We start from the raw sequence: 16,834 nt of genomic DNA on the forward strand, positions 1-16,834 counted from the left end.
TAAGTAATTATGTGAATAATTTTTATAAGCAATATCGACAAATAAACGTAACTTTTCATAAAAAAAAAAAAAAAAAAAAAAAAAACGATTTAGGGTGGGTTACCCATATACAAGGAAAAAGGTTGTTAAAAGTCAAACATTTTTCCTACATGAAATCAGTGAACTGGCCTCAAGTCTTTGCCCTTAGAAGATGACTTGGGGTCTAAACTTAAGGTTTAGGAGGGAGACGTTCACTTTCTATCGGGCAGTTTTTGCCAAATGACGATTTAGGGTGGGTTACCCATATACAAGGAAAAGTGGTTGTTAAAATTCAAACAGTTCTACCACACAAATTCAGTGAACTGGCCTCAAGTCTTTGCCCTTAGAAGATGACTTGGGGTCTAAACTTAAGGTTAAGGAGGGAGACATTCACTTTCTATCGGGCAGTTTTTGCCAAATGACGATTTAGGGTGAGTTTCCTGTATACTAGGAAAAGTGGTTGTTAAATGTCAAACAGTTCTACCACACAGAATCAGTGAACTGGCCTCAAATCTTTGCCCTTAGTAGATGCCTTGGGGTCTAAACTTAAGGTTTAGGAGGAAGACGTTCACTTTCTATCGGGCAGTTTTTGCCAAATGACGATTTAGGGTGGGTTACCCATATACAAGGAAAAAGGTTGTTAAAAGTCAAACATTTTTCCTACATGAAATCAGTGAACTGGCCTCAAGTCTTTGCCCTTAGAAGATGACTTGGGGTCTAAACTTAAGGTTTAGGAGGGACACGTTCACTTTCTATCGGGCAGTTTTTGCCAAATGACGATTTAGGGTGGGTTACCCATATACAAGGAAAAAGGTTGTTAAAAGCCAAACATTTTTCCTACAAGTCAAACATTTTTCCTACATGAAATCAGTGAACTGGCCTCAAGTCTTTGCCCTTAGAAGATGACTTGGGGTCTAAACTTAAGGTTTAGGAGGGAGACGTTCACTTTCTATCGGGCAGTTTTTGCCAAATGACGATTTAGGGTGGGTTACCCATATACTAGGAAAAGTTGTTGTTAAAAGTCAAACAGTTCTACCACACAGAATCAGTGAACTGGCCTCAAGTCTTTGCCCTTAGTAGATGCCTTGGGGTCTAAACTTAAGGTTTAGGAGGGAGACGTTCACTTTCTATCGGGCAGTTTTTGCCAAATGACGATTTAGGGTGGGTTACCCATATACAAGGAAAAAGGTTGTTAAAAGTCAAACATTTTTCCTACATGAAATCAGTGAACTGGCCTCAAGTCTTTGCCCTTAGAAGATGACTTGGGGTCTAAACTTAAGGTTTGGGAGGGAGACGTTCACTTTCTATCGGGCAGTTTTTGCCAAATGACGATTCAGGGTGGGTTACCCATATACAAGGAAAGTGGTTGTTAAAAGTCAAACATTTTTCCTACATGAAATCAGTGAACTGGCCTCAAGTCTTTGCCCTTAGTAGATGCCTTGGGGTCTTAACTTAAGGTTTAGGAGGGAGACGTTCACTTTCTATCGGGCAGTTTTTGCCAAATGACGATTTAGGGTGGGTTACCCATATACAAGGAAAGTGGTTGTTAAAAGTCAAACATTTTTCCTACATGAAATCAGTGAACTGGCCTCAAGTCTTTGCCCTTAGAAGATGACTTGGGGTCTAAACTTAAGGTTTAGGAGGGAGACGTTCACTTTCTATCGGGCAGTTTTTGCCAAATGACGATTTAGGGTGGGTTACCCATATACAAGGAAAAAGGTTGTTAAAAGTCAAACAGTTGTACCACACAAATTCAGCGAACTGGCCTCAAGTCTTTGCCCTTAGTAGATGACTTGGGGTCTAAACTTAAGGTTTAGGAGGGAGACGTTCACTTTCTATCGGGCAGTTTTTGCCAAATGACGATTTAGGGTGGGTTACCCATATACAAGGAAAAGTGGTTGTTAAAAGTCAAACAGTTCTACCACACAAATTCAGTGAACTGGCCTCAAGTCTTTGCCCTTAGTAGATGCCTTGGGGTCTTAACTTAAGGTTTAGGAGGGAGACGTTCACTTTCTATCGGGCAGTTTTTGCCAAATGACGATTTAGGGTGGGTTACCCATATACAAGGAAAGTGGTTGTTAAAAGTCAAACATTTTTCCTACATGAAATCAGTGAACTGGCCTCAAGTCTTTGCCCTTAGAAGATGACTTGGGGTCTAAACTTAAGGTTTAGGAGGGAGACGTTCACTTTCTATCGGGCAGTTTTTGCCAAATGACGATTTAAGGTGGGTTACCCATATACAAGGAAAAGTGGTTGTTAAAAGTCAAACAGTTCTACCACACAAATTCAGTGAACTGGCCTCAAGTCTTTGCCCTTAGTAGATGCCTTGGGGTCTAAACTTAAGGTTTAGGAGGGAGACGTTCACTTTCTATCGGGCAGTTTTTGCCAAATGACGATTTAGGGTGGGTTACCCATATACAAGGAAAAAGGTTGTTAAAAGTCAAACATTTTTCCTACATGAAATCAGTGAACTGGCCTCAAGTCTTTGCCTTTGGAAGATGACTTGGGGTCTAAACTTAAGGTTTAGGAGGGAGACGTTCACATTCTATCGGGCAGTTTTTGCCAAATGACGATTTAGGGTGGGTTACCCATATACAAGGAAAAAGGTTGTTGAAAGTCAATCATTTTTCCTACATGAAATCAGCGAACTGGCCTCAAGTCTTTGCTCTTAGAAGATGACTTGGGGTCTAAACTTAAGGTTTAGGAGGGACACGTTCACTTTCTATCGGGCAGTTTTTGCCAAATGACGATTTAGGGTGGGTTATCCATATACAAGGAAAGGTGGTTGTTAAAAATCAAACAGTTCTACCACACAAATTCAGTGAACTGGCCTCAAGTCTTTGCCCTTAGAAGATGACTTGGGGTCTAAACTTAAGGTTTAGGAGGGAGACGTTCACTTTCTATCGGGCAGTTTTTGCCAAATGACGATTTAGGGTGGGTTGCCCATATACAAGGAAAGTGGTTGTTAAAAGTCAAACATTTTTCCTACATGAAATCAGTGAACTGGCCTCAAGTCTTTGCCCTTAGAAGATGACTTGGGGTCTAAACTTAAGGTTTAGGAGGGAGACGTTCACTTTCTATCGGGCAGTTTTTGCCAAATGACGATTTAGGGTGGGTTACCCATATACAAGGAAAAAGGTTGTTAAAAGTCAAACATTTTTCCTACATGAAATCAGCGAACTGGCCTCAAGTCTTTGCCCTTAGTAGATGCCTTGGGGTCTAAACTTAAGGTTTAGGAGGGAGACGTTCACTTTCTATCGGGCAGTTTTTGCCAAATGACGATTTAGGGTGGGTTACCCATATACAAGGAAAGTGGTTGTTAAAAGTCAAACAGTTCTACCGCACAGAATCAGTGAACTGGCCTCAAGTCTTTGCCCTTAGTAGATGCCTTGGGGTCTAAACTTAAGGTTTAGGAGGGAGACGTTCACTTTCTATCGGGCAGTTTTTGCCAAATGACGATTTAGGGTGGGTTACCCATATACAAGGAAAGTGGTTGTTAAAGGTCAAACATTTTTCCTACATGAAATCAGCGATCTGGCCTCAAGACTTTTCCCTTAGTAGATGCCTTGGGGTCTAAACTTAAGGTTTAGGAGGGAGACGTTCACTTTCTATCGGGCAGTTTTTGCCAAATGACGATTTAGGATGGGTTACCCATATACAAGGAAAAAGGTTGTTAAAGGTCAAACATTTTTCCTACATGAAATCAGTGAACTGGCCTCAAGTCTTTGCCCTTAGAAGATGACTTGGGGTCTAAACTTAAGGTTTAGGAGGGAGACGTTCACTTTCTATCGGGCAGTTTTTGCCAAATGACGATTTAGGGTGGGTTACCCATATACAAGGAAAAAGGTTGTTAAAATTCAAACATTTTTCCTACATGAAATCAGTGAACTGGCCTCAAGTCTTTGCCCTTAGTAGATGCCTTGGGGTCTAAACTTAAGGTTTAGGAGGGAGACGTTCACTTTCTATCGGGCAGTTTTTGCCAAATGACGATTTAGGGTGGGTTACCCATATACAAGGAAAAGTGGTTGTTAAAAGTCAAACAGTTGTACCACACAAATTCAGTGAACTGGCCTCAAGTCTTTGCCCTTAGTACAGGGGATACTCACAATAACTGGGATAGGTAAACTTTTCACTTTTCAAAAAATGTTCAACCCGCTGTAACTTTTCGAAAAGGGCATCAAATATTCTCAAATTTTTACTGCAAGTTCATCAACTAGTTGTGTATCAGTGGTCAAAATTTGGAAAAGATCGAGCCATTCTACATGAAGTTATAAAGGTTCTAGAAAAAGGTGTAATTATCCGATAACCAACTTTGAGCTGTTATATCTCCGGATTCAATGAATCGAAAGCAATGAAATTTTGTCCATTTATGACTTATATAAAGAGCTATCAAAAACCTTTGACATAACTTTAAATTCTTTACTCGAAAGAAAATTATTACGATTGGATTATTTTTTATAATATACCACCAATTTATCCAAAATTAATCATCGTTTCAAAATTCGAGATAGTAATTATAGTTCATTTAAATTCCCTCTAATTGACTTTAATATGAATATGTTTTGAAAGGAAGTAACAGAATAACCGGCATTAAATTGAAAAAGTTATGGGATGCATATGAAAAATAGATAAATTTACTAAAAAAACATAGAATAAATGAAACCGCCATAACTTTTTTTCTTATTAATAATTTCCAATTAAGTAAACTGTTTTTCAAAGTTCATTATATTAGTCATAAATGATCAAAATTTCATTGCATTCGGTTCATTGAATCCGGAGATATAACAGCTGAAAGTTGGCTATCGAATAATTATACCTTTTTCTAGAAACTTTATAAGTTCGTGTAGAATAGCCCGATCTTTTCCAAATTTTGACCACTGATACACAACTAGTTGATGAACTTGCAGTAAAAATTTGAGAATATTTGATGCTCTTTTTGAAAAGTTACAGCGAGTTGAACATTTTTTGAAAAGTGAAAATTTTACCTGTCCCAGTTATTTTGAGTATCCCCTGTAGATGACTTGGGGTCTAAACTTAAGGTTTAGGACGGAGACGTTCACTTTCTATCGGGCAGTTTTTGCCAAATGACGATTTAGGGTGGGTTACCCATATACAAGGAAAGTGGTTGTTAAAAGTCAAACATTTTTCCTACATGAAATCAGTGAACTGGCCTCAAGTCTTTGCCCTTAGAAGATGACTTGGGGTCTAAACTTAAGGTTTAGGAGGGAGACGTTCACTTTCTATCGGGCAGTTTTTGCCAAATGACGATTCAGGGTGGGTTACCCATATACAAGGAAAAGTGGTTGTTAAAAGTCAAACAGTTCTACCACACAAATTCAGTGAACTGGCCTCAAGTCTTTGACCTTAGTAGATGACTTGGGGTCTAAACTTAAGGTTTAGGAGGGAGACATTCACTTTCTATCGGGCAGTTTTTGCCAAATGACGATTTAGGGTGAGTTTCCTGTATACTAGGAAAAGTGGTTGTTAAATGTCAAACAGTTCTACCACACAGAATCAGTGAACTGGCCTCAAGTCTTTGCCCTTAGTAGATGCCTTGGGGTCTAAACTTAAGGTTTAGGAGGGAGACGTTCACTTTCTATCGGGCAGTTTTTGCCAAATGACGATTTAGGGTGGGTTACCCATATACAAGGAAAAAGGTTGTTAAAAGTCAAACATTTTTCCTACATGAAATCAGTGAACTGGCCTCAAGTCTTTGCCCTTAGAAGATGACTTGGGGTCTAAACTTAAGGTTTAGGAGGGAGACGTTCACTTTCTATCGGGCAGTTTTTGCCAAATGACGATTTAGGGTGGGTTACCCATATACAAGGAAAAAGGTTGTTAAAAGTCAAACATTTTTCCTACATGAAATCAGTGAACTGGCCTCAAGTCTTTGCCCTTAGATGACTTGGGGTCTAAACTTAAGGTTTAGGAGGGAGACGTTCACTTTCTATCGGGCAGTTTTTGCCAAATGGCGATTTAGGGTGGGTTACCCATATACAAGGAAAAAGGTTGTTAAAAGTCAAACATTTTTCCTACATGAAATCAGCGAACTGGCCTCAAGTCTTTGCCCTTAGTAGATGCCTTGGGGTCTAAACTTAAGGTTTAGGAGGGAGACGTTCACTTTCTTTTGGGCAGTTTTTGCCAAATGACGATTTAGGGTGGGTTACCCATATACAAGGAAAAAGGTTGTTAAAAGTCAAACATTTTTCCTACATGAAATCAGTGAACTGGCCTCAAGTCTTTGCCCTTAGAAGATGACTTGGGGTCTAAACTTAGGGTTTAGGAGGGAGACGTTCACTTTCTATCGGGCAGTTATTGCCAAATGACGATTCAGGGTGGGTTACCCATATACAAGGAAAAAGGTTGTTAAAAGTCAAACATTTTTCCTACATGAAATCAGCGAACTGGCCTCAAGTCTTTGCCCTTAGTAGATGCCTTGGGGTCTAAACTTAAGGTTTAGGAGGGAGACGTTCACTTTCTTTTGGGCAGTTTTTGCCAAATGACGATTTAGGGTGGGTTACCCATATACAAGGAAAGTGGTTGTTAAAAGTCAAACAGTTCTACCGCACAGAATCAGTGAACTGGCCTCAAGTCTTTGCCCTAAGTAGATGCCTTGGGGTCTAAACTTAAGGTTTAGGAGGGAGACGTTCACTTTCTATCGGGCAGTTTTTGCCAAATGACGATTTAGGGTGGGTTACCCATATACAAGGAAAAAGGTTGTTAAAAGTCAAACATTTTTCCTACATGAAATCAGTGAACTGGCCTCAAGTCTTTGCCCTTAGAAGATGACTTGGGGTCTAAACTTAAGGTTTAGGAGGGAGACGTTCACTTTCTATCGGGCAGTTTTTGCCAAATGACGATTTAGGGTGGGTTACCCATATACAAGGAAAAAGGTTGTTAAAAGTCAAACATTTTTCCTACATGAAATCAGTGAACTGGCCTCAAGTCTTTGCCCTAAGATGACTTGGGGTCTTAACTTAAGGTTTAGGAGGGAGACGTTCACTTTCTATCGGGCAGTTTTTGCCAAATGGCGATTTAGGGTGGGTTACCCATATACAAGGAAAAGTGGTTGTTAAAAGTCAAACAGTTGTACCACACAAATTCAGTGAACTGGCCTCAAGTCTTTGCCCTTAGTAGATGCCTTGGGGTCTAAACTTAAGGTTTAGGAGGGAGACGTTCACTTTCTATCGGGCAGTTTTTGTCAAATGACGATTTAGGGTGGGTTACCCATATACTAGGAAAAGTGGTTGTTAAATGTCAAACAGTTCTACCACACAGAATCAGTGAACTGGCCTCAAGTCTTTGCCCTTAGTAGATGCCTTGGGGTCTAAACTTAAGGTTTAGGAGAGAGACGTTCACTTTCTATCGGGCAGTTTTTGCCAAATGACGATTTAGGGTGGGTTACCCATATACAAGGAAAAGTGGTTGTTAAAAGTCAAACAGTTGTACCACACAAATTCAGTGAACTGGCCTCAAGTCTTTGCCCTTAGTAGATGACTTGGGGTCTAAACTTAAGGTTTGGGAGGGAGACGTTCACTTTTTATCGGGCAGTTTTTGCCAAATGAAGATTTAGGGTGGGTTACCCATATACAAGGAAAAGTGGTTGTTAAAAGTCAAACAGTTCTACCACACAAATTCAGTGAACTGGCCTCAAGTCTTTGCCCTTAGAAGATGACTTGGGGTCTAAACTTAAGATTAAGGAGGGAGACATTCACTTTCTATCGGGCAGTTTTTGCCAAATGACGATTTAGGGTGGGTTACCCATATACAAGAAAAGTGGTTGTTAAAAGTCAAACATTTTTCCTACATGAAATCAGCGAACTGGCCTCAAGTCTTTGCCCTTAGAAGATGACTTGGGGTCTAAACTTAAGGTTTAGGAGGGACACGTTCACTTTCTATCGGGCAGTTTTTGCCAAATGACGATTTAGGGTGGGTTACCCATATACTAGGAAAAGTGGTTGTTAAATGTCAAACAGTTCTACCACACAGAATCAGTGAACTGGCCTCAAGTCTTTGCCCTTAGTAGATGCCTTGGGGTCTAAACTTAAGGTTTAGGAGGGAGACGTTCACTTTCTATCGGGCAGTTTTTGCCAAATGACGATTTAGGGTGGGTTACCCATATACAAGGAAAGTGGTTGTTAAAAGTCAAACAGTTCTACCGCACAGAATCAGTGAACTGGCCTCAAGTCTTTGCCCTTAGTAGATGTCTTGGGGTCTAAACTTAAGGTTTAGGAGGGAGACGTTCACTTTCTATCGGGCAGTTTTTGCCAAATGACGATTTAGGGTGGGTTACCCATATACAAGGAAAAGTGGTTGTTAAAAGTCAAACAGTTCTACCACACAAATTCAGTGAACTGGCCTCAAGTCTTTGCCCTTAGTAGATGACTTGGGGTCTTAACTTAAGGTTTAGGAGGGAGACGTTCACATTCTATCGGGCAGTTTTTGCCAAATGACGATTTAGGGTGGGTTACCCATATACAAGGAAAAGTGGTTGTTAAAAGTCAAACAGTTCTACCACACAAATTCAGTGAACTGGCCTCAAGTCTTTACCCTTTGAAGATGACTTGGGGTCTAAACTCAAGGTTTAGGAGGGACACGTTCACTTTCTATCGGGCAGTTTTTGCCAAATGACGATTTAGGGTGGGTTACCCATATACTAGGAAAAGTGGTTGTTAAATGTCAAACAGTTCTACCACACAGAATCAGTGAACTGGCCTCAAGTCTTTGCCCTAAGTAGATGCCTTGGGGTCTAAACTTAAGGTTTAGGAGGGACACATTCACTTTCTATCGGGCAGTTTTTGCCAAATGACGATTTAGGGTGGGTTACCCATATACAAGGAAAAGTGGTTGTTAGAAGTCAAACAGTTGTACCACACAAATTCAGTGAACTGGCCTCAAGTCTTTGCCCTTAGTAGATGACTTGGGGTCTAAACTTAAGGTTTAGGAGGGAGACGTTCACTTTCTATCGGGCAGTTTTTGCCAAATGACGATTTAGGGTGGGTTACCCATATACAAGGAAAGTGGTTGTTAAAAGTCAAACATTTTTCCTACATGAAATCAGTGAACTGGCCTCAAGTCTTTGCCCTTAGAAGATGACTTGGGGTCTAAACTTAAGGTTTAGGAGGGAGACATTCACTTTCTATCGGGCAGTTTTTGCCAAATGACGATTTAGGGTGGGTTACCCATATACAAGGAAAGTGGTTGTTAAATGTCTAACAGTTCTACCGCACAGAATCAGTGAACTGGCCTCAAGTCTTTGCCCTTAGTAGATGCCTTGGGGTCTAAACTTAAGGTTTAGGAGAGAGACGTTCACTTTCTATCGGGCAGTTTTTGCCAAATGACGATTTAGGGTGGGTTACCCATATACAAGGAAAAGTGGTTGTTAAAAGTCAAACAGTTGTACCACACAAATTCAGTGAACTGGCCTCAAGTCTTTGCCCTTAGTAGATGACTTAGGGTCTAAACTTAAGGTTTAGGAGGGAGACGTTCATTTTCTATCGGGCAGTTTTTGCCAAATGACGATTTAGGGTGGGTTACCCATATACTAGGAAAAGTGGTTGTTAAATGTCAAACAGTTCTACCACACAGAATCAGTGAACTGGCCTCAAGTCTTTGCCCTTAGTAGATGCCTTGGGGTCTAAACTTAAGGTTTAGGAGGGAGACGTTCACTTTCTATCGGGCAGTTTTTGCCAAATGACGATTTAGGGTGGGTTACCCATATACAAGGAAAAGTGGTTGTTAAATGTCAAACAGTTCTACTACACAAATTCAGTGAACTGGCCTCAAGTCTTTGACCTTAGAAGATGACTTGGGGTCTAAACTTAAGGTTTTGGAGGGAGACATTCACTTTCTATCGGGCAGTTTTTGCCAAATGACGATTTAGGGTGGGTTACCCATATACAAGGAAAGTGGTTGTTAAAAGTCAAACATTTTTCCTACATGAAATCAGTGAACTGGCCTCAAGTCTTTGCCCTTAGTAGATGCCTTGGGGTCTATACTTAAGGTTTAGGAGGGAGACGTTCACTTTCTATCGGGCAGTTTTTGCCAAATGACGATTTAGGGTGGGTTACCCATATACAAGGAAAGTGGTTGTTAAAAGTCAAACATTTTTCCTACATGAAATCAGTGAACTGGCCTCAAGTCTTTGCCCTTAGTAGATGAATTGGGGTTTAAACTTAAGGTTTAGGAGGGAGACATTCATTTTCTATCGGGCAGTTTTTGCCAAATGACGATTTAGGGTGGGTTACCCATATACAAGGAAAAGTGGTTGTTAAAAGTCAAACAGTTCTACCACACAAATTCAGTGAACTGGCCTCAAGTCTTTGCCCTTAGTAGATGACTTGGGGTCTAAACTTAAGGTTTAGGAGGGAGACATTCACTTTCTATCGGGCAGTTTTTGCCAAATGACGATTTAGGGTGGGTTACCCATATACAAGGAAAGTGTTTGTTAAAAGTCAAACATTTTTCCTACATGAAGTCAGTGAACTGGCCTCAAGTCTTTGCCCTTAGTAGATGAATTGGGGTCTAAACTTAAGGTTTAGGAGGGAGACATTCACTTTCTATCGGGCAGTTTTTGCCAAATGACGATTTAGGGTGGGTTACCCATATACAAGGAAAGTGGTTGTTAAAAGTCAAACATTTTCCCTACATGAAATCAGTGAACTGGCCCCAAATCACATTAGTATTCTATCAGAGGTGATCTTTTGCGGATATGCTACATTTTTCATGTGATGCTACATTTTTCATGTCATGCAACAACTTTCATGGCATGCACTTTTTGTATCATGCAACATTATTGTTATAAGTGACATACAACCAATACTAGTATTCTCATGAAGGTGACATTTTACAGGCATGCAACGTTTTCCATGCGATGCAACAATTTCCATATCTGCAACATGTCAGCTACATTCTTTCTATAGTTTGACATCCTACCCACATTAGTATTCTATCAGAGGTGATATTTTGCGGACATGCTACATTTTTCTTGTGATGCTACATTTTTCATGTCATGCAACAGCTTTCATGGCATGCACTTTTTGTATCATGCAACATTATTGTTATAAGTGACATACAACCAATACTAGTATTCTCATGAAGGTGACATTTTACAGGCATGCAACGTTTTCCATGCGATGCAACAATTTTCATATCTGCAACATGTCAGCTACATTCTTTCTATTGTTTGACATCCTACCCACATTAGTATTCTATCAGAGGTGATCTTTTGCGGACATGCTACATTTTTCTTGTGATGCTACATTTTTCATGTCATGCAACAACTTTCATGGCATGCACTTTTTGTATCATGCAACATTATTGTTATAAGTGACATACAACCAATACTAGTATTCTCATGAAGGTGACATTTTACAGGCATGCAACGTTTTCCATGCGATGCAACAATTTTCATATCTGCAACATGTCAGCTACATTCTTTCTATTGTTTGACATCCTACCCACATTAGTATTCTATCAGAGGTGATCTTTTGCGGACATGCTACATTTTTCTTGTGATGCTACATTTTTCATGTCATGCAACAACTTTAATGGCATACACCTTTTGTATCATGCAACATTATTGTTATAAGTGACATACAACCAATACTAGTACTCTCATGAAGGTGACATTTTGGAGGCATGCAACATTTTTCATGAGATGCAACATTCTCAATGTCATGCAACGTGTTTTATATCGTGCAACATTTTTAATATCGCATGACACTACATCGCATGACGCCTACATAGGTATTCTTATGGAGGTAACGTTTTGCAGCATGCAACATTTTTTTGCTATGTAACCATACCATGCAACATTTTTCATAGCAATGCAACTTTTTCACGTTGCGCAACATTTTCAGTTGTTGCGATGGATCGGACACATGTTTTACAGGATTAATCTTTTATCGGTACAAAGTCACCCCTTTGTTCAAGTACGGTACAAAAACTGGTTGTTAGATTCCCACCAACCAGCAAAAACACGGAAAAATAAAACTGGTTGATGAAAGCTGGTTGTTAGATTCACAGAAGTATCAAAATCTCGCATAACATTTGCGGAGCAGTTATTGAGTTATCAACATATGTTGACGTTGATGACAGTTCTCAAACGAGTTCTCAAAGTGAAAATTTTTCAAATCCCTCGCACATGCGATTTTTTCTTTGCGCGTGACGCTAGCGTTCTTTTTCAGTGAAAATCTAAATTATTTCGGAAAATTACCAAGGTAAATCTTAAAATTTATGTACTTTTAAAGATTTAATGTCATTGTAATTCACTATTTCTAGCTCCCCCAAAAAAGCCGCAAAAATGACCGAAATATTAAGCCACTCCATCAAGATTACAAAGTCCTCAGATGAGCGTTCTTGCCCCTCAGAGGACCACAAGCGACGCATCCGGAAGATGATTGAGGTGACCCACTCGACGCGCTATATGAAGTACGTCGAAGGCGACGATGAACCAAATGAAATGGCTTTGGTCCCCAGGCGCCCGATCCGTAATAATTTTGCCTCCACCATGGCTGTGATCGATAACAGCATGGGAAATTTTCAAGACGCCATCGGATATGACAGGACACGGTTCGGGTCCAATTGCCGGAAGATGGCCCAACAGTATTATGCGGGGCGCATTCATAAGATGAACAAAAAGGTGAAGAAATGTGCCAAGAAGGCGGCAAAGTACAGAAAGGTGGATGGCAAGGTGAAGCACGAGAAGCGAAACATGGTTAAGAAGCTCCAGGACGTGCTGGAGACCAGCCAGAAGAAGCGCGAAAAACGGGAGAAGCTGCTTGCGAGTCTCATGAAAAAGATGGCTGGAAGTGCATCACCAGTGATGTAGACCGTTCTTGAAGTTATTGAAAGATTCAATTCAACCAGTTAATCAAAAGATTAACAAATAATAACATGCGAGTAAGGAACTATTAAATAGTCAAATAATAAATAAAATTTGTTTTGGAAATTTATTTGAGAAGTCATACGTTTTTACTACATTTAGTATAACACATAATCCACTAAAGTGCTAGACCCTATGCTAGACAAATGGTCCCTGTTGGCCGCGCAAACTGGAGGGATCGTCTCATCGACGAACTGACGTGACTCTCGATCTCAGAACATGACCGAAAACCGAGCGTATAGTAGAGCACCATCTTCGTCGGTCTTGGACGATGTTCCTCCAGTTTCCCCGAACGTGTAGGGATCGTGGATCTTCTTAAACCGCGTGCAGCCAGCGAGTTCGCGACCGCCCACGAAGTCGCCTACCTCTACCGGGTTTTCTGCTGATTATTGTTTTCGCTATTCTTTCTTCCGACATTCGCACTACGTGTCCAGTCCACTGAAGTCTGCCGTATTTTATACGTTTCACAATATTCGCATCTTCGTACACTTGGTACAACTCGTGATTCATGCGTCTGCACTGTGGGAGTTTGGGATTTCTCTGGGAAGGAATCACCCTTCACGTGCAGCACACACAACTTACCCAGGCTGACGTTGGTTCGCTAGTGGCAAGAGTGAACGCGGTTGGGTGACGCCTGGAGTTGTTGCTACGCAAGCAGGGATGCTAACATTGTCTGCTTGACAGTTCGCATCACATTCAAATGCGCTATATCGCCTGCTGTGATCATTCTCTTTATGCCCAAAAGTGTCAATTTCCCAAACATGTCAAATTCATGTGAACTACGGCACATCTACACTGAACGGCGGCTTGCGGTGAAAATTACTATTCTGAGGGTCAATTTAAATGCACAACGCCACTAAATTTGTGCAGACTGAGTTTCGTTTTAATTCAACAGAATTATGTTTTCAATTTTACCATGGACTCGATTTTCAATTAAAAAAAGTTTCTGTTGGCAACCGGATTCGAACCAAGAATCTTGACATCACCAGGCTCGCACGCTACCACTCAGCTATCGAACCGGTTGATGTGAGAAGAAACAAAACGCACACAAGAAGCGTTGGTGGGTCGATGATCATGTTTTGCCATGGTAAATTTAAAAACATTTGTGTGCTTGTCATTACTGCAAGGCTTTTTTCAGTGTATTCGTGGTTGACGTCCATGCTGCCCCACTGGATCCGACATTTGCACGATGCAAAACAACAGGATCTTTCTAACCTAGCTTTTCGTCAGCGGACATTGTCGACATTCTTCCTTCACGGCAAACAACATGCTGTAAGCTTCCGATCCGACATTTGCACGATGCAAAACAACAGGATCTTTCTAACCTTGCTTTTCGGCAGCGGACATTGCCGGAGGTTTTCCCCCACGGCAAACAACACGCTGTAAGCATTCGATCCGACATTTGCACGTTGCAAAACAACAGGATCTTTCTAACCTTGCTTTTCGGCAGCGGACATTGCCGGAGGTTTCCCCCCACGGCAAACAACACGCTGTAAGCATTCGATCCGACATTTGCACGTTGCAAAACAACAGGATCTTTCTAACCTTGCTTTTCGGCAGCGGACATTGCCGGAGGTTTCCCCCCACGGCAAACAACACGCTGTAAGCATTCGATCCGACATTTGCACAATGCAAAACAACAGGATCTTTCTAACCTTGCTTTTCGGCAGCGGACATTGCCGGAGGTTTTCCCCCACGGCAAACAACACGCTGTAAGCATTCGATCCGACATTTGCATTCACACATTTGCACGTTGCAAAACAACAGGATCTTTCTAACCTTGCTTTTCGGCAGCGGACATTGCCGGAGGTTTCCCCCCACGGCAAACAACACGCTGTAAGCATTCGATCCGACATTTGCACGTTGCAAAACAACAGGATCTTTCTAACCTTGCTTTTCGGCAGCGGACATTGCCGGAGGTTTCCCCCCACGGCAAACAACACGCTGTAAGCATTCGATCCGACATTTGCGCAATGCAAAACAACAGGATCTTTCTAACCTTGCTTTTCGGCAGCGGACATTGCCGAAGGTTTTCCCCCACGGCAAACAACACGCTGTAAGCACAAAATAACAGAATCACTATAGCTTTTCCTTACCAGTTACTGCTGCTGGTTTATTTTTCTCGTGTTTTATTTCTTCCTCCATAATTGTCCAAGCACACAAAATCATCCGGAAGCATGCACCATCCGGAGCCCACGATGAATATCACGCCACATTTTTCACTTTTTTTTTGTGCTGTAGTAATTTTCTCACTTTCGCATGCAAATTGAAGAGTGATTCCTCCCAGCGAAATAATAAATTGGTTCGATTTTTTTTTCGCAATTCAACGAAAAACTGGCAGGAATTCGCCAATGTGGGAGTTTGGGATTTCTCTGGGAAGGAATCACCCTTCACGTGCAGCACACACAACTTACCCAGGCTGACGTTGGTTCGCAAGTGGCAAGAGTGAACGCGGTTGGGTGACGCCTGGAGTTGTTGCTACGCAAGCAGGGATGCTAACATTGTCTGCTTGACAGTTCGCATCACATTCAAATGCGCTATATCGCCTGCTGTGATCATTCTCTTTATGCCCAAAAGTGTCAATTTCCCAAACATGTCAAATTCATGTGAACTACGGCACATCTATTCGTGGTTGACGTCCATGCTGCCCCACTGGATCCGACATTTGCACGATGCAAAACAACAGGATCTTTCTAACCTAGCTTTTCGTCAGCGGACATTGTCGACATTCTTCCTCCACGGCAAACAACATGCTGTAAGCTTCCGATCCGACATTTGCACGATGCAAAACAACAGGATCTTTCTAACCTTGCTTTTCGGCAGCGGACATTGCCGGAGGTTTTCCCCCACGGCAAACAACACGCTGTAAGCATTCGATCCGACATTTGCACGTTGCAAAACAACAGGATCTTTCTAACCTTGCTTTTCGGCAGCGGACATTGCCGGAGGTTTCCCCCCACGGCAAACAACACGCTGTAAGCATTCGATCCGACATTTGCACGTTGCAAAACAACAGGATCTTTCTAACCTTGCTTTTCGGCAGCGGACATTGCCGGAGGTTTCCCCCCACGGCAAACAACACGCTGTAAGCATTCGATCCGACATTTGCGCAATGCAAAACAACAGGATCTTTCTAACCTTGCTTTTCGGCAGCGGACATTGCCGAAGGTTTTCCCCCACGGCAAACAACACGCTGTAAGCACAAAATAACAGAATCACTATAGCTTTTCCTTACCAGTTACTGCTGCTGGTTTATTTTTCTCGTGTTTTATTTCTTCCTCCATAATTGTCCAAGCACACAAAATCATCCGGAAGCATGCACCATCCGGAGCCCACGATGAATATCACGCCACATTTTTCACTTTTTTTTTTGTGCTGTAGTAATTTTCTCACTTTCGCATGCAAATTGAAGAGTGATTCCTCCCAGCGAAATAATAAATTGGTTCGATTTTTTTTTTCGCAATTCAACGAAAAACTGGCAGGAATTCGCCAATGTGGGAGTTTGGGATTTCTCTGGGAAGGAATCACCCTTCACGTGCAGCACACACAACTTACCCAGGCTGACGTTGGTTCGCAAGTGGCAAGAGTGAACGCGGTTGGGTGACGCCTGGAGTTGTTGCTACGCAAGCAGGGATGCTAACATTGTCTGCTTGACAGTTCGCATCACATTCAAATGCGCTATATCGCCTGCTGTGATCATTCTCTTTATCACAGCTTTATTCAGTACATCTTATATCTCACATGCACCACACTACCTTTTCTTGTTTCCCACCGAGAATTGTCCGCAGCACTTTGCGCTCGAAAACTCCAAGACCGTTCGGTCTACCTCCTTTAACGTCCTCGCTTCGTGACCGTAGATGGCAACCGGAAGAATCAGCGTCTTATACAGAGCGAATTTTGTTTGCGTTTGCAAGTTACGGGACCTAAGCT

General features: G+C 41.6%; 1 protein-coding gene across 1 annotated transcript; it reads left to right on the forward strand.

Moving 5' to 3' along the window:
• The first annotated feature begins 12,110 nt into the window (after positions 1-12,110).
• LOC115261421 (uncharacterized) lies at positions 12,111-13,396 on the forward strand. Its single transcript, XM_029863057.2, has 2 exons — positions 12,111-12,239; positions 12,301-13,396. Exon 2 carries the CDS (start codon positions 12,323-12,325, stop codon positions 12,848-12,850), a length of 528 nt encoding a protein of 175 aa, XP_029718917.2. The 5' UTR covers positions 12,111-12,239; positions 12,301-12,322; the 3' UTR covers positions 12,851-13,396.
• The last annotated feature ends 3,438 nt before the right edge of the window (positions 13,397-16,834 follow it).

Source organism: Aedes albopictus, chromosome 3 (genome assembly GCF_035046485.1).
Source record: "Aedes albopictus strain Foshan chromosome 3, AalbF5, whole genome shotgun sequence".
Classification (NCBI taxonomy): domain Eukaryota; kingdom Metazoa; phylum Arthropoda; class Insecta; order Diptera; family Culicidae; genus Aedes; species Aedes albopictus.

What these genes read in the sequence shown, in the direction of transcription:
- LOC115261421 (XM_029863057.2), top strand. Translation starts at nt 12,323, where the DNA reads ATGACCGAAATATTAAGCCACTCCATCAAGATTACAAAGTCCTCAGAT.